Source organism: Phodopus roborovskii, unplaced genomic scaffold, assembly GCF_943737965.1.
Source record: "Phodopus roborovskii unplaced genomic scaffold, PHOROB, whole genome shotgun sequence".
Taxonomy (NCBI): Eukaryota; Metazoa; Chordata; class Mammalia; order Rodentia; family Cricetidae; genus Phodopus; species Phodopus roborovskii.
In genome coordinates, this window is record NW_026125295.1 from 1,101,719 (window position 1) to 1,127,510 (window position 25,792).

At 42.1% G+C, this 25,792-nt stretch overlaps 1 protein-coding gene across 12 annotated transcripts in view; it reads right to left on the reverse strand.

The window, feature by feature from the left end:
• Arpp21 (cAMP regulated phosphoprotein 21) overlaps nucleotides 1–25,792 on the reverse strand; it is a 155,412-nt gene that overhangs the window by 97,032 nt on the left and 32,588 nt on the right. For 6 of the 12 annotated variants that reach the window (XM_051201497.1, XM_051201489.1, XM_051201481.1 and 3 more), the window contains exons 1-9: nucleotides 15,177–15,303; nucleotides 14,936–15,112; nucleotides 13,008–13,175; nucleotides 12,082–12,123; nucleotides 11,276–11,365; nucleotides 6,728–6,872; nucleotides 5,450–5,528; nucleotides 4,761–4,820; nucleotides 3,930–4,070 (exon numbers count right to left, since the gene is read on the reverse strand). In XM_051201497.1, coding sequence (XP_051057454.1) covers nucleotides 3,930–4,070; nucleotides 4,761–4,820; nucleotides 5,450–5,528; nucleotides 6,728–6,872; nucleotides 11,276–11,365; nucleotides 12,082–12,123; nucleotides 13,008–13,133 — 683 coding nt within the window. In that variant the 5' untranslated portion in view covers nucleotides 13,134–13,175; nucleotides 14,936–15,112; nucleotides 15,177–15,303. Of the gene's footprint in view, nucleotides 1–3,929; nucleotides 4,071–4,760; nucleotides 4,821–5,449; nucleotides 5,529–6,727; nucleotides 6,873–11,275; nucleotides 11,366–12,081; nucleotides 12,124–13,007; nucleotides 13,176–14,935; nucleotides 15,113–15,176; nucleotides 15,304–25,792 lie in introns of those variants that run through there. The other 6 variants (XM_051201418.1, XM_051201433.1, XM_051201450.1 and 3 more) reach the window with 3 other exon arrangements.

Here is a 25,792-nt window from a genome sequence, read left to right on the forward strand (position 1 = left end):
ACAATCATCACATTATACTCACTAGTTTAGATCTGAGTCCTGCTAATTGCTCTTTCTCTGGAGGCCCCAAACTGAAATGATTGGATGTGATAATATATATAAACCAAGAATTGAAGTATAGAATACAGTAAATACATAGTAAATGTGATGATTCCAAGTAGGAGATAGTATCAGGAATATGTCCTGAGACCTGGACAATCACTGGGGATATGACAAAGGATGGCAGACAGAGGCCATTCATCCCTCCATGTGGTACTCAGGGATTGTACCTTCTGACCTAAGTAGTCAGAATTTCATATAGAACTATTTCTTTCTGTGAAAAACCTAACAGTCTCAAGTCACTGTTTGGAATGTCTTAAACCCCTCCTCATCTGGAAAGCCAAGACCAATGGAAGCTGCTGATACTCTGCTGTAACTGAGACTATGGTGATAATGTATGCATTTCTGTTAGAGGAGCACCTTACAGAACTACAAGGAGTCACTGAAGAAAAGCAAGTAGTAAACCAGCATAAAGAATGCTTTTCTTAAGGCAGTGGTGGCACACACCTTTAATCCCATCACTCGGGAGGCAGAAGAAGGCTGATCTCTGTGAGTTCAAGACCAGCCTGATCTACAGAGTGAGTTCCAAGACAGCCATGGAAGTTACACAGAACCCCCTCCCCCAAAAGAGAGTGTGTCTCTTTCTTAACTTTTTAGATCATTCCCATACTTCATCCAAACAGTTTGCATTCAAGACCTAAGCCACAATGACAATTAAAATAGGTGTTTTCAGGGATTGCATGGGAGTATCAGAAAACTGCACACACTGGAAAGTACTCCTTGAACACAACACTTACAAGGGACCATCCCAGCTCTCTCCACCCTATGAGTCAACATATTTCAATCCAACAATATGTCAAGATTAGCCTGGATCTGATTGACTATTGATTGCTCTGGCAAGACAACTCATCATGCTTGTGGAGAATCCAAATTCTCCCAAATAGATGGTGACTGAAACAGTCAAGGCACCTAGATCTTCAACACAGTGCTGTGAAGAGAATGCTCCATTTCTACCTTCAAATACAATAGACAGCTATAGCACACTTATGTTCTCATGAACAACAGGCTTTGCTGGCTCTGCTAACATGATGCGTGTCTTGAAAATGGCAATATGCTACTATTGGAAAGAGCCTTTCTTTCATCCTCTTTCTTTTTTGTTCCTTTGCTAAGGGGGTAGCCGTTTCCCCTCAAACTCTACCACTGGCGCCCTTCACCTGAAGAGCCACTTAAATGGCCGAGGGTTAGAAACATGATGGTTGGGATGGAGCAAGAGAGTGGGATGCTCCAGCTAGTAACCAGAAACTCCACAGCTTCCAGTGGGTTAGATATGAGTTGACTCATGGAAGAATGATAGCGGGTTGGAGGGATGATGGGGTGATCATACAGGATCTGTCACTGCTGCCACCAAAGTAGCCACGGAACCTTCAAGAGGTACTGTCTGCCCACACTCACAGTGCACTCTTGCTGAAGGTGTAAGCATGTAAAGTCTATTTAACGATGCCGGAGAAAATAAAGGTGGGGGCAGAAGAGATGACTTAATGGTTAATAGCACTTGCTGCTTCTGCAACTCAGCTCCCAGCACCCATATTGGGCAGCTCACAACTGCCCATAACCCTAGATCTAGAGCGCTCTGATGCCATTTCTGAACTCCATGGCAACTGCATTCATTTGGTTCACATAGATAGACACACACCCATTCGAGCACACACACACACACACACACACACACACACACACACACACACAAACACTAGAACTTTCCAAAAGTGACCAAAGCTTACGCTTCTCTGGGAGAGAAAAGATTTAGTGATGAAATTTCTGTTAGCCAATGAAAACCTTAAAGACCGATCATCTGCAGTGGCGCTGGAGAACTTGATGGAAACACAAGGGTCTACTGAAGAATTCAAAATTCCTGGAGTCATAGAAATGGTCTAGATGTGCCCTGACTCTGTAAGCAGTTGAACTATGACTAACGTGACAAAGAAACTGAATTTTAAAATTCCAGTTGTGGGTAAATTTAAATGTAAATAGTCATATGGAGCTATCACTGTGAAAAAGGCAACTTTGCTAAACATTTATCAGTAATATTCATAGAGGCTCCATGTCCCCCAGCAACTGTGGGGCTGATACTCATATGGCTATGCGACCATAAGGCCATTGCAACCATTAACAAATCCACCATGGACAACTTGTAAATCTATCAGGCTTACTCTGCTCTATTTGTGTACCAACTCATGTTTCCCATGGCCGCAGAGTGAAAAACAATGAACCAATTGAAAGAGAAAGTCAGTCCCCTCTCTGTTTTGTTCTCAGTGAGCCTATCTCTATTTTATGGCACCTGCAAGCCACAGGAAAGGCTGGAATAGAGAACGAAAAAGATAAACAATACACCCAAACCAACTGGGCGCATTTGATGGAGAGCAAAGATGTGACCTTTACTTTCCATGACAGTCAAAACAGGGGCTCTGGAGTCAACAATCAGATGAAGTGGAAAGCTGCTAAATTTCGAGATGTGTTTTGCCAGCGCAGTAGAATGCAACTACGGGACCCAATAATTCTGAAGCTTCAAGAGCCCTTAAACGTTATCCACTTCAGACTGTTCTACGAATATAAGCAATTTGAAACTCAGGGTAAAAAAAAAAAAAAAAAAAAAAAAAAAAAATGAAGCACTCAGTGTCCCCGAGATAATAGCCACTCTTGGTCTGAGCTCCTTATTCTGGGCTCCTCCTCCCAACTGTCTCTGCCTCTGCTGAGCTCAGGCGCATCTTTGAGGAGATAAGGAGGCTTGAGGCCACCTCACTTGCCCCAACCTGTGGTGAGCAGAAGAATAAAGAATGGTTTAACCATGAGAGTTCCATTCAACAATAAGTTGCCTGCGCTAATGTCCAGACACAAAGACCATGCGATTCTCTGCTTATCAAACCCTCAAAGAAAGAAAGTTACTCTTTTAAAAGATGATTTACCATCTTCTTTTTGAGGATGCCACACCTTTTGTTAAAGAAGTGGCTTAAGCTCTATTCAAAAGCTGCAAGGAGACAATTGCAAGTGTCAGGCAAATGGCATCTCCTGTTGCTTTGTTTTTGATGACTCAATGGGACAGGAGAAAGATGTGAAGGTGAAAGGCGGTGATTATCTTGAGAAAAATCTTAGGGCTAAAACATAGATGTCAGTTAAGTCCAAACCTCTAGCAAGTGGAGAAACTTGATGCAACAGGCCGTGTCCCAGCCAGCAGGAAGCAAGGTTTGTCTATCCAGTTCAGAACTTTCACAAAACTCATGTCTCCACACCCGAAATAGGGGAAGGAAAAGGACTAATGTCTCTGTGTTGTATGTGGCACAGTTTTGTAAATCCTATTTTTTACCTGCCCCTCCCTTCCTGTTTGACAGTATGTGGGGCTATCTTCAAACTTGCTCTCCAGAGTGCTGGGATCACAGGCTAGCTTTGCAGGAAGCATCTATCTGTTTACTTACTTAGGATTTATTCATTTGCAGTAATTAGTGTGTGCTATCTATCCAAGTCCTTCACCACTGAGCTACACTCCCAGCCCAGTGCCTGCTGTTTTTAGCTGAAGGCTATTTTTGAAAAAAATTCCCCAACATTTTATATGTAATTTCATGGAATGCTAATAGAAGGAAGAAAATCATGATTTAAAAAAACAAAACAAAAAAACAAAACTAGAAATAAGTTCTCTTTACTACCTGGAGTTTACTCATTTCCCTGGTCCTCATGCAGTCCTTCACTGATATGTGTCACCCCACTGCTGCAAGGACAGAAAGACAGCCAGCACTGCATATACTAAATGCATACACTTTGAAATGCATGCTCCGCTCTTATAAACCAATCCCTGATAGAAAAAGAAAGTACCAAGCGAACTCCAATATGGAACTTACATTCTGGTGCTGCTAGTCTTGTTTATGATGACAGATTTTCCAGTTTGATCCACGTTGTGGTCCAATCCGAAGTAGGCTGCCACCCGATGGACCAGCATCCTCTGGTAGGATGACATCTGGGGGAACTTTTTATAGTGGTTACTGGAACAGAATTACAGGCTGACTGAAACCGGCATCTTCACTTTACGTGTATAGTACATTTTACAGGCATTTACACACCACTGTCTCCTTTTATTCAGAGACTCTTGCCACTTTTCATTCCGACATCACCTGATGCCCCCTTTCACAGACAAATTTCTACTCTCATAGATTTATTGATCAAGCTGCTCCAGGCTTGCCGTTTCACAGCTGCGCATTCATCTTGTCTGTTGCAAAGTGTTCTGGCTTAGTTCATGATACCTTATCAACAGAGGCAGGCAGAGGACACACTACATGACATAATAGAGATTGCAGATGTCTATCGGGAGATGTGTCGTTACCCAGTTTACACCAAACACAGCACAATTATTTCCAGGCATAACTGACTGCAGCCAGCTGGAGCCCATTAAAAAACTATAATAAAAATGAAAAGGGTTGCTTCTTGCTGTAGCTCCTCTGTGCTAATCAATGTCCCTCTGTTTATGGCCATTTTGTCACAAATTTAACAGGCAGGAACACACATGATTCGAGCCATGACCATTCCAAAATCCAGTGACCTCTGCATTCAACATACCAAGAACCACACAAATTGATGTTGTATCTCTCCACAGCTCTCTCTGGCATGAATCATTAACTCAGATACTGAACTAAGACATGTCATCAAATTAGCTAGCATATTGCCATTGAACATACTTGCTGTCACCAATGAAATCAATCATTTCCTGCTCCATTTTCAAGAGTATCATCCTGTCCCTGGAAAATAAATGTTCAAAGGGAAGTTTTCATGTACTTTTCAGTTTCCAAAGGTCAAATACAGTTTATCAAATGCAAGGGGAAGAAAAAAAGAAAGAAAAGACCTATGTTTAACTCATCCTCAGGCTATGTTGACTCCTTGGTTTGCAAACCATGACTTTGAACTTAGGGTTTTGTTTTAATCTTACTTGTTAAGTGTTTGGTGCTGGTAAATGTTATCATTTTAAAGCTTATTAAGACATGAAATTTTTGAATAATAAATTACAACTGATACAAAGTTAAAGTCAAAAAAACTAAAATGAAGCAAAGCTGGAGTATTGAATAAACACACATATGTACCTGCACCGAGGCATAATTGATTAATGGAATACTGATCATCTTCATTCTCTCCTTTTTCCTTCAATCATTCCTTGGGTTTAGGGAAGTAGAGCTAGCACACTCTAACCTAAGCAGTGGGTAACTAAGTAAATATTAGGGTTAGCCACCCACTGGGGGGGGGAGATCGGGGGCTATTAGGGAAGGCCATCTGTGTTTTATGGTTGATTTCTCACAGCCATTTTGATTAATCACATTGTAATAGTCTATCTGAACCTCCCACAGCCAAACAAGGGGCCTGTGTCACCATTTACCTGGAATTGTTCTTCAGCGTGTTAATCAGGAACTCATGTAAGTCTATGCCTGTAGAATCCGTGTACTCTTGGCTGCAGTCTGAAACAAAGAGCAGGATGAGGGCGACTTGTCAGAACTGATGATGCAAATACAGGGTTGGGAAAGCGTTTGCAACCTCTCTGGTTTTCTTTGTACTCAGGTAAATTTTAAAGGAAGCGCTGGGTGTGAAAACACTTGCTACCTAGCAGGAAGACTTCAGGGTGGAAATGAGATGGACGGTTGAGATGCTCTTGACTGTGGGAAGGGCATGGCATCAGAGGAAAGGAAGTGTGCACACTGCTGGTGGTGGACGGAGTGTCAAACTCCATGTGTTCTCACTATGCTCTAAACCAGAGGGGCACTGTGTCCACGTGACAGGTACATCCAACCCACAGAGACCTCAAGAGCTTGCGATCCCAGGTCAACCTTTTCTATTAAAACAGAGCAGTTAAATAAATAAATAAATAAATGAGGCTTCTGTTCTAAACTATTTAAATATTAATCAGTACCAAACGTGGCAGGGGATAAATATTTTCAAGCTGGATAAATTCGGGTTTATGCAACCGTTTTGGAAATGGGATTTGTTTGCAGGTCATACCATTAAGAACAGCTGCCATTCCTAGGCTGGTGGGACTCTTTGTTACAGCTTGATTTTGTGCAATTAGAAGTATGTCAGCAGTCTGAAAGTTCTAGGCTGTAGGCCTGTGGTTTTAGGAGGAATGGCTCTTTTCCACATAGAAATATGATGTTTTGTTTTTCAAATGAAACAACACGAGACGGTGTATGGATGAAGAGAGCAAAATCCTCTGCACCAGAAAGCCTACTGATGTAGACACCCAGGTGTGGCTTACTTACAATGGAAAGGTGCTGGGGCCCTTGCTGTGTCTCTTTTGAGAAAGAGAGTGAAAATACAAAGCTGTGTGTATCGCCCTTGTTAGCTCATCCAAGTCAGTTGTCAATGAACCTGAGTGCAAGAGCAGATTTGAATTCGCTCTTTTGCCTCAGCTTGTCATGGAGAACAGGAGATTCAAAAGTGAGCTCAAAGAAAGAAGTGATTCTAAAAATAACCTGTCTAGCAATACAACAGAAAGAAAGTGAGGGCTGCTTTTTTTCCCCCATTTCTTTTTCTTCTTTTCTTTCTTTTTTTACATACAGGAACCCTTGGAAAAATAGGTGCCAAGACTTGTTCTGCTTCCAATGTCTCCTGGCCATGCGCATGCTCCAATTAAGCAAGGTAAAGAAACAGTTTTCAAATTCACCTTTTGATAGCATTCTGATCTTGGGTTTCTCAGAGGGCTTATCTCTGTTTTTATCCTTATCTTTTTCTTTCTCAGAATCATCCTTCCTAGATTTAGCCTCCTCTTGCAGGCTGGGGAAACTGGAAAGCTGTAAATGAATTGATTCCTGTTGGGGAGAAAATATAATAATTTAGGGCCAGACGTAATTACCTTTGCCTGGCTTCTGTTTTGCACAGAGGTTAGCAGGTATTGAGAAATGAGAGCCAGGTATGGATTGCTGTTTCTTATGTGGTTAAAAACAATTAAGCCTGACAGATTAAAAAGAACACTTGCCCTTTAAGATGAACTGAAATCAGGAGTCAGTGGGAGGTCAGAAGTCACATCTAGCATTAAACTTTACCTCATGAATATTAACTTTAATCAAGCTATACTCCTGTAGATCACAACTCTTATTTTTCTCTACAGGTTTATTTTTAAATGTGTAAGGGGAAAAATTCCTTTATCTACTCACATTGGAGCCACTGTCATATCTAAAAAAGACGTTTCCAATTCCCTTGCCGAGTTCCTTATAAGGAGGTATATGCACACGGACAAACAGGTTCCAGGAGTCATAATTACATTTAGAACCAAGAGAAAGACAGCACAGCACCCGACCGCAATGTATGGTAGAGAAGCTATGGTGGAGCTAGGTCAAGAATCAGGATGCCCATGCCATGGAAACTGAACCCTGCAGCTCTGAGAATCCTAGCTCTGGGATCATGGGGATTGCTTATGAATGTCATTAATACTTCATTGTAATTCAGAGTCACAAAAAGAATTGTCTTTTAGAAAATGTGGTGGCTGAGTCTTGCCATGTTTTCATAAGTTACCTATAAATCTATGTTTGGGTCAATTTAGTTGCAGTTAATTATTTTCCAAACAGATTCTCTTAAGCAGCTGCTTGGTATGGACTACAGGGTTGAGCTGGTTCTACTTTTGTATTTATTTTTCTTTCTTTCTTTCTTTTTCCTTTCTTTCTTCTTTTCTTTCTTTCTTTCTTTCTTTCTTTCTTTCTTTCTTTCTTTCTTTCTGGAAACCGATCAGCTTGTATTGATTGACATGCAGTAGCCATTACTTTGATTGCATGTTTGCTTATTTGAAGCAGAATGTGCCAAATGATGTTTTGCTGGGGTTTTTAGTTTCTGCAAAGTGTATGCTGACTAGCGTTGTAATGAATTAGGGAGGGTGAGGCTCGATTGTGTATATGTGACCGATCACTCGCCGGTACTGCTTCTTGATGTGGGGCAAGGGTAGGTGATGTTTCCAGTGAGGAAGAGTGTTTCTCATAGAAAACTCCCTGCAGGCTCACCTGACCTGTGACATTGGCCTTTAACTGTGCCAAGGTTGGGATTCACAATGGAGTGAATGGGGCTAAACAAATCTGGCTAATTGGATAAGCAGAAGGGAGCACTTGTAAAGGTAAGCTGTATGCTTCAGAAGGGACTGCATTCCAAATGACAGCTGCAGGGAAGTCACCATGGTGGTGAGAGGAAAACACAAAAGTAAAAAGATCTCTAGTCCCCACAACACTGAAGATAAAACAAAACATGCCGCCATCACACATTTTTAACTAAGCTTGGTTTCTGACTCCCAGGAGTTTCTTCTGTGGGTGGATATATACAGGATATGTAAAGCAGAGTGAAAGTCTACTGTAGTCATTCTTTACATGATTAGGGACAGAACTGTCACAATCAATGAGGGTTCAAGTCAGACCTAGGGTTTTGATTTTCCTTTCACTTTCTGAGGAAATCCCTGGGACATTTGCTGCTGAGATGCTTCTCAGGGTGGGATGAGGGAGAGTCAGTCCATCAGTAGACTCTGGGAGAAGCTGTGATCACGTGAGACACAAGAGAAACGATCCCATTCCTTCTTCAGAAATGTTGGACCCATCCAACCCTCTCTAAGCTGGAATCTAAAAAATCGCCATGTTGGTAATATATTCTACACATAAAAACAGAGGCCAAAGACATCCACTATAGAAAAATGTACAAATCGATGCTTTGTGTTGACAAATGCTACACTGAGGATTAAAAAAAAATATTTTTTCTACACATAAATATACAATATGGTGTAGAAAGAACACGCAAAAAGTGCTATAGAGTTGGTAAAAAACAATCTGTTATTTTTTAATATTTTTATTGATATGCTCAATATTAAAATACAGGTGTTAATAAATACATTGGTACAGGATAAGTTCATATCCAACAACAATAAAAGAGTGATTCAAGTTGCAGTAACACACTGGTCAGTAAATAATATAACATTAGAAAAGCACGCTTCCTGTAACTCAAAGACAGACTGAACCATCCATCAGGTGTGGGTCTGAGATCAAGTAATACAGGGAACAAGAGTTTTCCCCACACAAGAAAATGAAGGCAGTTTCCCAAATACTGTGAATATACAAACATGGGGGGGGGGAGTGATACAGTCCATGTATTGTATACTTCTCTCGGAGTCAGTCCACACATTTTCTAAGTGTCCAGTGAAGGCATTGCATATGAACTCTAAGAAGATGGGACTACTTGTTTATACATGTGTCTGTTGGTTTTCTACTAACCCTCTATCCCCACCATTCTTTGGCTAACCAACAGAAAGCTTGGGGACCCTAATTCTCTCCTCCAACACTAGTCCTGTTTTCTGGGTTCAGAATCAGCAGGAACAAAGCACCGTTTGCACCCACTGTGTGGAAGTACCTAGACCTGCCTCTGGAATGGGTGCTATGATACAGGTGACCCTTACCAAAACTCCTCCTGGTTTTTGTCAAAGGAGACAAAGAGCAGTTGAAGTATACAGAGGCTGGCCTCCTCTGCCTGGCATTAAGAGCGAGGGACAACTGGGCCATTACTTCTCCCAGAGTCTGCCATTCTACAGGGTTTCACACAAATCATATGCCATACATTAGAAGCCATCAGTCCCCATTGATAGGACAAGGCATGATATTCACATCATTCGACCTTTCCCATCTCCATTAAAAATAGAAGCACACATAAAATGCTGAAGAAAAGCCACACTTTTTTTCAGAGCCCAAGTTACAAAAATAAAAAAAAAAAAAAAAAGGCTGCGTATGAAACACAGTAATGGCTACTAGCTACTGACTGACAGCTTGCTTGTTAAGAAATTGAGACTAGAAAAGAAAACACTCAGAGGACAAAAATCTATAAGGAATTTATTATTATTATTTTGGTTTTGGTTCATTTAAAGAAAGTGCTCTCCACGTTCTCTGTGTCAGTAAGAGAATGCAGAGGATTTCAATTAAAGTGAAAAGGGAGGTTGGGATGAAGAAGCAAGACAAATCTAAATGAAAACTAATGATTTTTGTAATCAATTTTCCCTCCCTTGGGCTCAGGCAGATCATCTGACTTTTGTCTGGACTGCCTTTGGCCTCTGATAAAAGGGGAAAAGGCTAGGAGAGGCTCCGTTTGGCCATGGGGAGTTTTCCTGGACTTCTAAGTTTTGGGTGCCCACTCGTCTTGCAGAAAGGAGCAAAGGTAAGGATGAAGATTTGCAGCAACCGATTAGCATCCAATTCACCCCCAGCTCAGATGCTTTTCTGGACCATTGTTGCAGCATTCACACACAAGGAAAAAAATCTCTCTCACAAAAGCCATAAGGGTATTTCTCCAAAGTTCAGGGTACCTTAACCACTACTATTTCTTAAGTCTCATAGGAGCCAACCGTGGTTTTTGTTTTTACAGGCAGGCGCCTTTGTGAAGGTGAGAGGTAAGTTGTCTCCCTAAAGAGGGTGCTTGGGCTATATTTGGTTCAGCCTTATCAAGAGAGAGCCTTGGTGGACATCCAGCACTATTGTGCTTGCTTATCTTTTTTTAAACAAAAATTAAGTTTTAATCTAAATTCTTTTGAGTTCCTTTCCATTTGCAGTTCTCAGAGAGTCTGAAAAAAGAAAACAAATGCAATATCCTGTGTTATACATTTAAGCTAGTTGTGTATGGAGGTGAGTGGGTGTGTATGTGGGTGAGTATATTTGCATATCTGTGGGAGGCACACCGGGGTGTATGGGTTCATATGCACATGGAATCAGGGGACAACCTCAGGTGTTTCTCCTCCATTGCCATCTACTACCTTTCTTTTCCTCTTTCTTTCTTTCTTTCTTTCTTTCTTTCTTTCTTTCTTTCTTTCTTTCTTTCTTTGGCAGTCTCTCACTGGGACCTAGGGCTTACTGACCAGACCTCAGGCTGTCTTGGCCTTGAACCCCAGGAACCTTCCTTCTTCATGGCTCTACTTCTCCCATGCTGAAAGGACAAACCATGCCCAACTTTTTCAGTGCATTCTGGGGGTTGGACCTTGGCCCAAATGCTTGTGTGGCAAGCAGTTTACCTGGAAGGATATGGGCCCAGCCCCAAACTTGCGACTCTGCAGCATGTCTCAGAAACCGGACATGAAGCAAGAAAAAAAAGCTATCTTTCCCCCTTTCCTGTTTTCTCCCCTAAAGCGTCTTTAGTGTCAAATTCTTGATTGGTCATTCGCACTGAGATCTAGTCATGCAAGCCCTTCTCAAAACAGACTTTATACCTGCTCTTGATGACTGTCCGCTCCAGGTCTAGCTGAAGACTCTTCGCAGACAGCGAGGCTTCGGGTCAGCTTCCCTTTGCCTGCTCCTGACTGGGCAGTGAGGAAGGCGGGTGAGAAACAGAAACCATTCTTAGACTGTCAAATCACGGCGACCACATTTGCATGAGTATTCCCAAAGCAGATTTCTCAGGCCAGGATCTAAAGGGCCCAGTGATTATGTGGGCAAAGGGCAAAGAAAGGATCAGAAAGCCCAGGCCAGAGGGGAAAACACAAACTTATGTAATGGTTTTTCACTATCTTCACCCATGTGCATGATGGGGGAATGGATGCCATTTCATGAAATCATCGGAAGAATCCCTCCACAGTGAATCTCCATTAAAACTAAATTAGAAGGGTCCACTGAGGAGGTGCCCCATGCACTGAGTGACGCGGTCCAGTTATTTCTAGGTAGAAATCACTTCTAAGATCAAAATCCCTACCCTAAATTTTATCCAAAAGCAAACAAACTAGCAAAAACTCCTGGGGATGTGAATTGTGTGAAGCATCACTGCAGCCTTCACTGGAGAGAGAGAGAGAGAGAGAGAGAGAGAGAGAGAGAGAGAGAGAGAGAGAGAGAGAGAGATGCTACAGGGTCTTGAGGTTGTGAACAAGAATCACCCATGTCAGAAAATAAAAAGGTAGGAAGGTTGAGGATCACAGCCAGGACCCACCCCAGCCTCTGGGCTGTGCACACCCAGAGCCCTGATGACAGTGTGTGGTTTATGTGAACTGGTAGTGACTCTGCCGGGGAACCTGAAGATCCCTACCTTGGATTTTCTTCTCTCTTGGTTCTGAGCTGCCAGTCGCCGCTGCATGGTAGAAATAGAAGAAAACAAACAGTGAACTCCAGAAAGGCAGCAAGGAAGACAGACTATGGGTGGAGGAGAAAGGAGGGAAGGGAGACTGGACATGGAGAGACCCTCAGTGCAAGCAAAGGCATTCTGACCACTAGGAAGGACACCTCCTGGCCAGATTGCCGAATTTTTGACATTGTTACTTAGAGTCCCTTTTTCCTCAGAGTAAAACATAGGAGAGGAGACCACCTGTCTGATTGATCATTATGTGATCATCCTGGACCTGCAATGGGATTGGCCAACACATTTGTAAACCAGATCAAAGAATCTGTAGCATTTAAAGCTCAGTTGGCCTTCCTCAAACCAACACTTCTTTGCAATTCACTTTCCTACTTAATCCTGTCTCCCTTCCAATTCTTCCAAATGCTGCAGGCACCTAACCTCTGCCCCCAACCCTTTCAGTGTTCTGACTCTGCAGCTGGAGACTCTTGAGCTTAGACTGGTCTGATAAGATAGTATGAATCTTAGCAAGTCTATGGTGAATAGAATACATGGCTTTGACATTTCCCAGCTATGAGCTATGTCTCCATTCTTCCATGAGACAGGGAATCTGTGTCAAGATGCCAAGAGCATCTCACATACTGCTCCAGGTGGTCTAGCAAGGGGCACTGGGGTCCTATATGCAAATCCAGTAATTAAATATTCTCCTTAGATGATTTTAGTTTTCATTTCTAAAGGCATTTTATGGCATTATTTAAACAAACAAACAAACAAACCCAAAGAAACGATTGGATGAGGGTTCCTCTTTTGATCTCCTGAATCCTTAACTATCAGATTCCTACAGCAGTTTTCCCTGTGTCCTGGAGGTGGAAGGCCAAGGACAGGTCCCTCTGACTCACCTGTAGTTCCAGCTTCTCCTCTTCATCCAGACTTTCGGACTTGATGATGCCATTTTCTGGGGCAGACTCTGGCTCAGGCCGCCCTTCCTCCACTGTGGCTGGGTTCAGTTCTCCTTGCTCAGACATTCTCCCAGATGCAAATTAGAACAGCGATGGATGTTTTAGGCCCTAAAAGGTTCCAGCATCAGAAAACAGCGTCAGGGCAGGGCAAAGTTTCCAACTACTCCTCAGCGCTCTTGTGTCCCCTTACAAATTCACACCCAGAGGTGCAGCCCAGCATCCCTGCCAATGGGACACACTCAGGAGGACAGAGCAAGACAACAGCAAGCCGCCAGCGATGCACACACAGGCGGCAGGTACGTCACCTCAGCCTCAGCCCCCCCCCCCTCCACGCACCATGCAGGGGCAGATGCGTTCACTCTCAAGATGAATCAACTAATCTGGGCTGAGGCCCATCACTTCCACTCAATGGTTAGTCCCCACATTCTGCTACAGAGCAAAAGAGGAAAATGGGGCCAGATCCCCAGTGCTTCAACAGGTGACCCCTAACTTCTGAGTCAAGAGGTCCTACTGATGGAAGGTGCTACCTCAGATGTGACTCAGAAAATTATTTTTAAATTTCAACCATGGAAGCACACCCTTCCCCGAAAGTAACGGGGAATACAGTGTACTGTATTCAGGGACAAATAAGGCGCAAAACTCAGATGCAAAGGTTTATATCAAAACCTGGAATCTCCTTTTAACCACGAACCTTCCAGGGTCAGGACACTCAGGCTTCAAATGAACAAATAACAAAAGTAGCAACAGCAGCGGCAGCCACCCACCTCCTTAAGTTCTGCTGGGTACCCTTGCTGCAGGCAGGCTCGGAGGAACCCCCTACAAGGCAGAACTAAGGATTGCTGGGGCTGCCCCTGCCACTACACACCCAACACTCTGCTCCACAGACAGGAAGTGGCTTTTTAGACTTTAGTTCCATTATTGGGCTTCCCCCCCCCCAAAAAAAAAAATCTCTGGTATTCCTTTCCCTCTGCCATGCTCACAAATCATTTACCGTTTATTTATTCACTGGCTGCCCGATTCTTTTAAGTATGAAAAGAAAATGGAGGGAAGGAAAGAGGGTGAAGGAAAGAAAAAAAAAAAGTAAAAGGGAGAGAAGGAAGGGAAGAGAGAGGAGGGGTTAGGGCAGCTGCAGCTTAGAAAGCCCTTTCATTCACAAACTTCCCCACCATTCACTGTCCCATCTTAGTCATTACAGAGGAGACTGGCACAGGACAGAGTATGCTCCCGTATCTCTGAGCGTGCTGCCGCATTAGCATTTACTAATTTAGTAACTTCATTTCCTGCTGGAAGCAAGAGACAAATGAACACCGTGGCAAATCCCATTGCTAACTCGCTAAAAACCCACCCTGACAGAGCAGATGGCTTGTAACGAAAAAATTTCAAGTCCATGGACCTATTTGGCAGAGGATTGTGGGATTGTAGAAAGAAAAGTTTCTGTAAAGGAGGCAGAGGTTGAGCTGGTTAGCTTGCTGATTTTAAGTCTGGAGAAGTTTTAGGATCTGCCGCCTTTGGGCAAATGTCTTCTATCTCAGTGTCGCCCAGCATGTGTGATTAATAAAACAGTCGTTATAGTTTTCCCATTGATGAACAGCTTGCTTTCTCTGAACAGTGCATTGGGCAGGAGGACAAAGAACTTCGGATGCCCTAAGTCAATTTTCAGAGTGCTTCAGTTAATAAAAAAAGAAAGAAAATTAAACAGAGTGAGGAGACTGAACTCTAATTTCCCAAAGCACAAGCCCAAGGACGCCCCAGACACGCAGGTCCTGACTCTGAGGGTTGCATGAGGTGAACTGGCCTCTGCAGACAGGCACGGTAATGAAAACAGGGAAAAATGGAGGCGGTGCAGCCCCCCCCCCCAAGTGCTTTACCTTCCACACAGAGTCCCAGCTGTAGGTCTGGATGAGTGACTGGAGGCTCCTGTCCTTCTGCACCGGGAGAATCCACACAAGTGATCAGAGGTAACTGCCGTCCCATGTCCCCATTAGCAGTTCAGAGTGCCCATCTCCAGGCAGGTTCCTTACACACTTTGACACATGGTCGACAACCTGAAAGAAGAGCAACAGTAAATCATCATGGCAGCAGCCGGGGGAAGAACACAGCAAGACAGACCGGGTTTCTAACACTAATGACCAGCTTCCAGCAAATCCCTCTCCCAGCTTGCTCCAGCTCCACCTGTCCCAAGCTGCCGGCTTCTTCTCCAATGAAGGCTACAGCCGGCTGTTCAAGTCAGAGCGGCACCCACGCACTGAGCTAAAATTAACAACTGAATTATGCACCGAAGATTACTCACTTCAATTTTAACCTTTTTTAGTGAAATCTCGCACTTTGTATTTAAAATACACACACACACAAGTTTGTGTGTTTGCCTCAATGAGAATCAAAGTCACCTACATGCCAAAGGTTTGTCTTTTCTTTTATTTCTAAATGGAAGCCTTTGTCTGAATTATAGGTGGATGCGGTGTGCTTTAACTCTGACTATGAGTCTGCTGTGAGAGGTCTCTTCGTGCAGTGTATGCACAGGGTTCGCCTTCATGAGGCCTTGTCTATAAAGTTTAAAAGAAAGAGGAGAAAGCAGAAAACTTTCACGCTGGCACAGCTCAGAGAGCACTTCATTCCACTGACAGTTTGCAAAGCACCCCTAAGATCCCCCCTTCATGGTGAACAACCTCTCCATTTCCCTCCCTCCCCACCAGGACAGCTCTGCCAGCCTAGCATTCCCTGTGATGAGCAAAGAATCGCTGTTGCAGCAGCAAGCAACAGATTGGCACACCCCGAGCCCCTTGCAAACAATCCACACTTTTCTTTTCTCGATACTCCTACAGGAGCAGCCACACAGACAGCTTGAATGCAAACAGAGAGCCCGGGCTTCTGACAGCATTTGCCAAAAGCAAACCTCAGCCCAAACTCAGCCTCCTGGTAGGGGGCACACCTGCTGACTTCAGCAAGGGCAGGCATACCTCTTGGGTCCTATAGCCTCTGAAAACATGAGCTGCATCCAACTACTGTACTGAAGGCTAGAGAAACCCTTTCTCCTTGCCATCTCCTCCCCACTAGCTTAGATGAGCATGCCTGGTTCCTTTCTGATTTGGTAGTGGCGCTGCTAATAGCATATTGGGTTACAAAGCCATTTGTTGTGCAGTGGGGGAACAACTGTTGAACATACTACCAAGTGTCGCATCCATAATTTCTGATTTATTCATCTTTTATACCAATGGACAACTTGGTTTTAAAAATATACACCTTTTTAAAGAAACCACATAACTATTGGGATAGGCAAGCATAATCCCCCCACAAAATGGGTCACTAATTGAGGGTCATTGTTTTATTCTTCTATTCTGACCTCTTGTACCATGGCTACTTCGACAGATGCCCAATTTTAATTAAATTTAAAAAAAAACCCTAAGAAAAGACCAATTAGCTTGCAAGCCCATTGTGTAGAATAAACACCTTGTTAGACAAAGTTACCAAGTGCTTTTTTTGTGTGTTGTTTTCCTTTTCTCAAAATGGATGAAGTTATTGTGAATTATCCCAAGCCTCTGCCTCATTTTCCTGCCCTCCCAGATGCACAGGGGCATTCAATCCAGCAGGCAAATGATGATGGAGTTTCAAAGCCAAGCCTCAATACCCATCCTGGCTTCAGTAGGAGGAGGCAAGATTTAATTTTTTGCAAGAAGACAGGACAAGCTCATGCTCACATAACCACCCAAGCACTAACAGCCTGGTTCTGTGTGTGTGTGTGTGTGTGTGTGTGTGTGTGTGTGTGTGTGCGTAATTTCCAGGACGTGTTTTGAAATAGAACTGAACTCTAAAGTCAGCGAGGTATTATTCTTACACGGCTGAATCATGAAGTCATCATCTCCCAAGATAAAAGAGAATATGGGCATATGGGAGTGAGCAGAGTGGAGCATATGGATCGCAAATATTTCTGTAGCTGATTAAAATTGTTCTCTTTGCTGAGAAAGCCATGCCAGGAATCCAGCCCTACTCCAGCTCTCTGCTAGCCAAACCAACCCCACTCGTGCACTGCCATTTCATGCAGATCGGGTCCAAGTCCTCTCCTTTTTATCAAGAACCAAAATTATATTTAACTAATATATTTTTCTTGGCAAAATTTTCTTAATGAATTTTGTTATCAAATTTTTAATTTACATAATAAAAGAACAGAAAGGGTTTAGTTATATAATATATGTGGTATATAGAATACACAAAAGACAAGTTACTGGACTTCTTTTATTGCCGTTAATGTTAATACTCTACCTTTAATAACTTCTGTCTCAGTGTGGACATGTATGTGCCCATAGCACCCAAGTGGCAGTCAGAGGACAACTTGTTGGCGTTGATTCCCTCCTTCCACTATGCGTGAGCTGGGGACTGAACTCAGGCTTGCCAGCATTGCCACAAGCACTTTTGCTGAGTCATCTCAGAGCCCCAGAAATACTATTTTCGTCGTGAGTTTGCAAGTATCTCTTAACAGAACCCACCGTTGTAATGAATCCATAGAAATCTGACGCATGCTCTCAATTATTTTACAAGTAAAATGATGATCATTTCATATTACCTCAGTGCTGCTTCTTTATATCTTAAGCTTGCTTTAGAATAAAAAAAAACTATAGCATTTGGTATTCATAGGGGGAGAAAAGGGAGGTGGAGAAGAGACTAAAATAACGCAAAGCATATGTATGTCTTGTATCTTATCCCCAACAAATTGTATGTGCCCTGTTGTGTGTGTCTATGTGTTACATATCCCAATCACTGCAGAACCATGCAGAATTTGAATCTGTTTTCAGTAGGTTCTTCTTCCTTCTCAGGCTCTATCCAAATGGGAAATTGAAATAGAAGTCTATCCACAAGTTGAGATGCTCACTTCATTAGTCACTCCTTCCCAATATGTGAAAAATTAACACAGAGATGACTAACCCAATGCTAAATTAGTTAAGTGTTTTATGACAAGACAACACGGTCAAGTGACACAAATGGTCCCTCCCACAGGCTCTGTTTTTCAGTAGGTCCCAGATCTGCAAATGAAAATTATTTGCATGTTGAAGTGACAGTAGTGATTTGTTGGTTTCCTATGTAAGGTAGAAATATGGACAAACTAAAATATGATCCAGTCTCCAAGGCTCACTTCGTTAAAGCTTATAATAGATTTTTGACATTTCAGATTAAGTTGAAAGAAGGTTAAATTTGGAATGAAAGACTTTCAAAAATGAAGGTAGCTATATTGTAAGCCGTATATATATCAGTATTTTGACAAAGTCTGGAACCTTCTCAAAGCTGAACAAAGGGCAGTTGTCCCTACAAATTTAACAATTATCCCATGAATTTAACTTTCCAAAGATAGATCTAACTTTTAATATATATGTGTGAGAAGCACTTGACCCTTTGGTTAAATACTTTTTTGTTTGTTTTGTTCTTTGTTTGTTTGTTTGTTTTGGTGGTTTAAATTTTTGTTGTTAACCCAAAACACGACAAATATTTAAACATGATTAAGCTTGCATGCAGATGAGAAAATTGACAAAACATTTTGGAAAGTAAAATTAGGAGAATACCTCTACATCTAGGAAAAGAAGTGTTCCCATCAGAATTCTAGGAAATTGAAATGCCCTACAAATAACCATTTTGCAAGGATTTATTTTCTTTTATTACATGAATCTATTTTTTATTAAGTCTTTTCATACAATGTCTTATGTATAGATCTGTGTCTAAGTGTGGGTATGTTCACCTAACAGAGAAAGGAGTGGATGCCAAAGCTTTGGGGACTAAAATATAACCCCATGAGCACATGGTGTCTTAAAAAAATATTGAGGAAGATCTGTTGTCAATGAAAGCGTCTTCACATAAAACAAGCCTTTACCAAGCGTCTGTTCTGTCCAGAGATAATCTTAAACAGGACTTGACATTCAGGTCAAATAATGCAGTTTCCCTTGGAAACTTTATTTTGTTGCTTTTTGGATATGATATAGATAAACAATAAGCAAATTACATCCCAAAAGATCAAAGGCAGAAAAGGTAAGCAAAAGACAGAAAACTGGCATCCTGCCTTTCAAAGCTCCCTCAGGCACCTGAGTGACAAACGTGTACAAAACAGTTCTGTGATCTAATCTGCTTTCATTCATACTTGTAAGTTTTATCATCCTCATTACCTTAGCCATCTTGTTCCTGTGCTACACTAGTGAGTTTTTTTTTTTTTTTTCTCCTTTTTTTTTTCTGCTTGACACAGACTAGAGTCATCTGGGAAGTGAGGATGTCGACTGTGGAATTGTCTTCTTCAGATTGGCATATAGACAAGTCTTTCTTGATGAATAATTGGCCCAGCCCACTGTAGGCAGTGTCACTCTCAGACGGGTGGCCCTGAAGTGCATAAGAAAGCAAATGGAGCAAGCCATCAAGACTTAGCAGTGAGCAGTGTCCCCATGACCTCACTTCAGTTCCTGCCTCCAGATTCCTAACTTGAACATCTGTCCTGCCATCTCTTTATGACAGACTCTTACCTGAAAGCTCAAATAAACTTTAATAAACCCTTTCCTTCCCAGCTTGCTTTTGGCTAGTTTATCACTGCAATAGAAAGCCAGATAGAGTATGATCTTATCCCTCCGGGGCACCAACCACTACTTCTGAAAAAAAGAAAAAAAAAAAAAAAAAAAGACAAGACTGCTCTGCAATTCCTTTCTCCTCCAGATTCAAGGAGTCTTGGTGCAGTGTCAGGCAAACAGAGCTGGGTGGGTGAAGAAACTGATTGGCAGCGTTCTTACATCAATGATCCAAATTTTCTTTTTTGCATAGTTTTCATTTTAATTGCAGGTGAAGAGGGTTATCAGATCCAAATTATTGAAACAAAACTGGAATCAATGGTCCTGTTACTAAGACTCTGACAGCATTGAAGCTTGGTTCTGTTTGACCAACAGATCATTGTCTAGTTCAAACATTTTTCCAAAGGCCTCAACTTCCACAATAGTTATATTCGGTTTTTGTTTGTCCATGTCTTTGTTTATATGTACATGTCAAATATATGCCATGGCACCTGTGTGGAGGTCAGCGGACAACTTTGCGGAATCAGCACTCCCTTTTACCATGTCTCTACTGGGAATCAAACTGAGGTTGTCAGGCTTCATCGTAGCAAGCACCTTTGCAAACTGAATCACCTCACTGGCCCACTAAACCTGTATGTCCAACATCTTTCTACGAAGAGTGTAAGCATAGTGTATCTATAGATGTGTTGGTCCATTGACTTCCAAGCAAGTGCAAACTTTAATTTAAAAATGACATTGTACAGAGAGAAACAGTGACACTGCAGAGCACATCTAGCAGACATCAAATCCAGGGACTTAGACAAGACTCACCACCCAACAGTAATAGGACTCAGCCAACATCAATCATAGATCTGGGGTGTCATAGATCTTTTTAATCGCTGGTTCCTATACTGCTGGCTGCCATGCACTATAAGCCATATTTACCCAATCAAAACAATTCACTGCATTGCATCAGAGGGCCTTGCATATGTTTTCACTGGGGCATTACCTTCTACTTCATAAGTGAGCTACTCAACAATACATGGGCACTAAACCTCAGCTCCTGATGGTAGCACTTTCTTTCGTTATTTTGTTGCTGAGTTCACATGGTTGGGCCAAACATTCTGCTTCATCTCTCTTTGACAGTCCCCAAATTCATATGCCCCAGGTATCAAAATTCCCTAATGTGTGTGCGTAAGCCTCCCCGCCTCCCCCTTCCATGTCCAGAGCCCACAATATCCTCCTTCCTTCCTTCCTTCCTTCCTTCCTTCCTAATATCTTCCTTCCTTCCTTTCTCCTTCCACCCCCTCCCTCGCTTCCTTCCTCTTTCTTCTTGTGAGTATGTATGTGGTATATACATGTGGTACATTTATATAATGTATGTATGCATATGTGAGCAGATATATTTTATGTATGTATGGAAGCCAGAATAGAATGTTTGGTATTGCATTTTATTGAGTTCCACCCTATTCTCTTGAGACTGGGTCTCTCACTGAACTTGGAGCTAGGCTAACAGCTGAACAGGTCTCAACAGTATTCCTTTCTCTGCCTTTAGCGCCAGTGGGGTTATAGGCATGAACCTGGGCCACACACAGCTTTTTAAGCACCTACAGGACCTTGAATTCAGGTCTCCATGCTTGCACAGCAAACACTCTTACACACTAAGTGATCTTTTGAGCTCCAACACCATTTTCTCTAGAGGCCATGCAGGAAATCATACATCTACCTGATATCCAGATAAAGTAGGCTCAGTGTTTGCAGGAAGACAAAGAAGACATGATCACTTTTTTAAGGTAAATATTAATCAGACTCTGTATTGGCAGACCATGCGCACCATCTAGAAATGAGTGTCCACCTAATCTTGAAGCAAAATGTTAGGCCCTCAGGCTTCTGTGGTACCCTATTCTTCTGCGTAAACAGAAAACAAATTCCCTAAAAATATGTCTAATGCTATTACATGACCTCGAGGAAACAGATATTTTCTTAAACAATTACGTCTTCTATCTCAGTACTGTGGTCTTCTACACAGAGCACCAGTTACCTTAGGGATGGGAAGGGGAGATGAGGACCAGAAACAATGCTTCTGCTTAGGTCATAGATCTAAGTTCAGGTCCATATAATCCCCTTCATACAGAGGCTAAGAAAGGTGCTTTTTTTGTTTTGTTTGTTTGGTTTATTTATTTTTTTTGTGATACTTTGTCTTGGAGCAAACTTTATCACAAAAATCTATGTCTTCCATTCTGGCTTAAAGGGTTCAAAATATGAAATTCATCATCACAAAGAAGAAAGGCGGTTTAAAAGGAGAAGAAATAATAACTTTAACAATCATTAGCATGTTTGACATGAACTCTTTCTCCTGCATTCCTACATAAAGTGCAAAGCACCTGTCATTTCAGAACAATGAAGCCTGGTACATGTGATCCAGCTCCAGAGTGGGAGCGGGGCGTTTGCTGTATTAAAAGGAAGAACAGTTCTATAGCACGAGCAAAATCAAGAACACCACAATGATTTGTTATTTGTTGGGGTTTTGTAATGATCATGGTTCTGGTTTTCTTCCACGTTTTCAAGTTAGATGAAATAGAAGAACTCTGTTATCATGTAGTCTTGTTTTTGCTATGGCAATACTTAGCATTCATTACCACAAATGAGTAGCTCGTGCCTCAATGCTGCATTTTAGAATTAGTATCAGCAAATGCATCTTTGCTAAATATTATTGAAAAAAATCAACATGGGACTTTAAACAAGCACCCAAGACCTTAGTCCCCAGCCACATAGCAAAAATAATGAAGTTAACCTAGAAACTAGGAATTGAAAGGACATCTTCCTGAAGTGAACAGATGTGGTACAGGTCTAACGGGTCTCTCTGGTTATAGAAGCTCTCATGCTAGAGATGGGATCCACTCTCAGAGTAGGAAGAGGCAGGGCAGAGAGTTCGAGCATGTAGTGGAACAGAAGGATGCAGATTGCCATTCTACAAACAGCATCTGGGACTTCTGCATAATCACATAGGGAGTTCTGGACTAAGTTTTGTGTTAGCAAAAGTCAGTCAAAAAATGTTTATTCCTTATGTGTATGTGGTATATGTGCATGTGTGTATGTGGAGAACCCACATAGACAATCTTTTTGACTCCTCCCCACCTTATTTATTTAGGCAGCATCTCTCATCCAAGATAAGAGCTCACCAATGTGGCTAGTCAGGCTAGCTATGTTAGGGGAACTTGCTTTGTCTCTGCATCCTGAGGATTGGGATTACAGAAGGACCAGGATGTCCATCTAGCATTAGCATGGGTTCTGGGAATTGGAACACTGGTCCTCACACATGCACAACAAACACTTTAACCACAGAGCAATCTTCTCAGACAGAAAATTCTTTGTAAACAATTCCGTGTCTATACCAACAGAAACAACTACCTTTGATTCAGTGTTTACAACATGATCCATTTAGAATGAGTTTACAGGTACTCAGTTTATTCCCTATCAACCATGTCTATTTTGGCCAGCCCCCATGAAAAAAATGCCCTGACTCTTTGGTGCTAATTCCGGTGACTTGATGATTCTTTTCTCCCTTGATCCCCCCCACCCCAAGGGCTCCAACACCCATGATCACTGCGTAGCAAATTTCAGAATTTGAACTAAGAAACAGTATCACTCTCATCCCACTGTTATGTAAGTTGAGAGTCACAAGGATTTAAACCTGCCTTGCCTACCTCTACAGTAACCATGGGGACACTGCCTGGCACTCACGTGCGCACTTAGTGACTTAAAGCAAGACTCCAAGCTCTCCTGGAAGCAACTGGTGGCCAGTTAGACTTGGGCCATGTTTTTGCTTCCCTAGCCTGCAAGGGAGGATCTCTGGTCACTCTTAGACACCGGAGAAGCAATTTGATGAGTTTAATGGATAGTTACTGGAAATTGCTCAGGGACAAAGTTATAGCACCCTTCTAGATCCACGGATGCATGATCTAGAAAACTCTGTAGTGTTGGGTACTTATTTAAAAGTTCATTTCATAGGAACCCACTGTGCGGAGCATTATATGGGCCTGGGAGAGAATAGCAAAGAAAGGAAGAGATAGTGCACATTTGAAGGGGTCACGGAACAAATAAGAGATCAATCTGGAAGGCTGAGGCAAATAATAAGATCATGGAAGGTAAGAAACCTCTCTCTTCTTTCTGTGTAATTTTTCCCCTTTTCTCTGCACCATACAATACAATATTGCCTAAAATTCCACACTGATGACATTATATACATGGTCATTAAAATGCATAAGCCATTATACTAGGATCAACATAATTTTTAGAAATAACATAAGTAACATAAATCACATTCAACAATTATTCCTTCTCTCAGACATCTCATAAGAAGGTGTAACTTGAGGTCCTTCCCCATCACAGCTAAACCTCTATAAATCTATTTAGATAGTAGCTGCAAGAGAGTCATAACAGTGCTATCTCAAAATAGCCATGGATACACTAAAGAAAAAGGTTCAGTTCAAGACCCTGAGTTCTGGCAAAAAGGTTATGGGATGCTATATATGACCTTTTTGCTTGTCCTAAGAGACATCTGGGCAAGACAGTTCATGTCATGGAGGTTGTCATGTAGATGTTCTGGTAGGACACAGGCACATTTTTTGAAAGCAGATATGCAGAAGAATGTCTCTAAGTCCTTATTTCCACATCATTAACTATTTAGCTTGTGTATGTCTTGTTCTTTAAATACAAATATCATAATAAAATGTCCTGATGACGCTTGTGGGCATTGGTCTCTAAGTTCCTTGGACAGGAGGTTCTCTGGCCAGCATATCCTCCAACTGTTGCTTCACATTGAACAGGACCACAGCTGATACCAGTTGTCTGAGAGGAAAATTAGATACAGCCCTAAAAAGACATATTTTCAAGAAATATGCAGCACATTCGTGGAGAAGAATTAAGATTAGCACCATGTGCCCAAGGTTTTTTCTACTTCAGGTGCTGTATGGTGTGTGTTCATTTGGATTAGTTAGTACCGGGACCCTGAAGCCATCCTTGGAGATGCCCTGTTGAGAAAGTCATACAGGGAGACTGACTATTTGGTTTGTCGTTTCCTAGTAAAAGTTGGTTTGTTTTCTGTCACTCCATGCCAGAAGTGTAATCACAGGGTCCAAGACTGCGTGAGATGGCATAATTTCCTCCTTTCTCCAAGCCTGATCTTATGTAATCCACTTTAAACAAATGTTCTTGCCTCAAGAGTTGGCATTCAAACTGGATGTGTTCACACGTGAAAATATGTGCACCATTTCCAACTAGCTCCTCTACCTTGACAAGGTGCAGCCTGGGAAAGTAGACATTTTTCTCTCTGCTGTTCTCCATGTCTTAAACTAAATAACACATCTTAATGAACTTAGAAAGTGACACCTTGCAAAGCTTTGTAATCTTTTAAAACCTGTTACCAAAGCCATGGGAAAAGTAGGCTCTCCTTTTGTTCTAGATGAAGGACCTGCCAAAAGTCAGGACAACCCCAGAAAGCACAAGGTCATCCTGGCCTTGGGCATGGAAGATGGTGTGTGGATCTATAATGTGTGTAGTGTGTGCCTTCCTTGAAATTAGGACTTTAAAGAAATGTGATTTTTAGTTTTCTAGAAGAAATCTCCCTCCAAGAGTGGAAATTGCTCCCTCAAATCTCTCTGATCCCTGCTGCCATGCACAGAATCACAAAGTCAAGGGTAGGAAGACTGCTTGGTGGGTAGAATGCTAGCTGCACACACATGTGGATCTAAGTTTGGATCCTTGGCACCCACATAAAAGCCAGGCATGGTGGGACATGTTTATAACCCAGCACTAGGTCAGGAATGCAGGGAAGAGACGTGTAGTTCCTGGGCCTTCGCTGGCCAGCCAGTGTAGCCAAATCCATGGGTTCTAGATCTAGTGAGAGACCCTGTCCCAAAACTAAAACAATGGAAAAGTGGTTGAGGAAGATAGTCAATGTCAACCTTTGGGCACCTGAACTGATGAGAGCATCCAACAACACATATAATGGTAAATACTACTTAACTAAGTGAATGAAACCACGGAACTAGAATTTCAATGTATCCTTTCCTTAGACTCCTGTCCACACTCTGGATGAACTTATTTTTATCTATACTTTTTGGGGTTTGCTCCATATATATGGGTGAACCTCCCAAGCTTCTATGAGCTTAGGAAATTCAGGTTAGCTGCTCCTCAAGTTTGATCACATTGTGA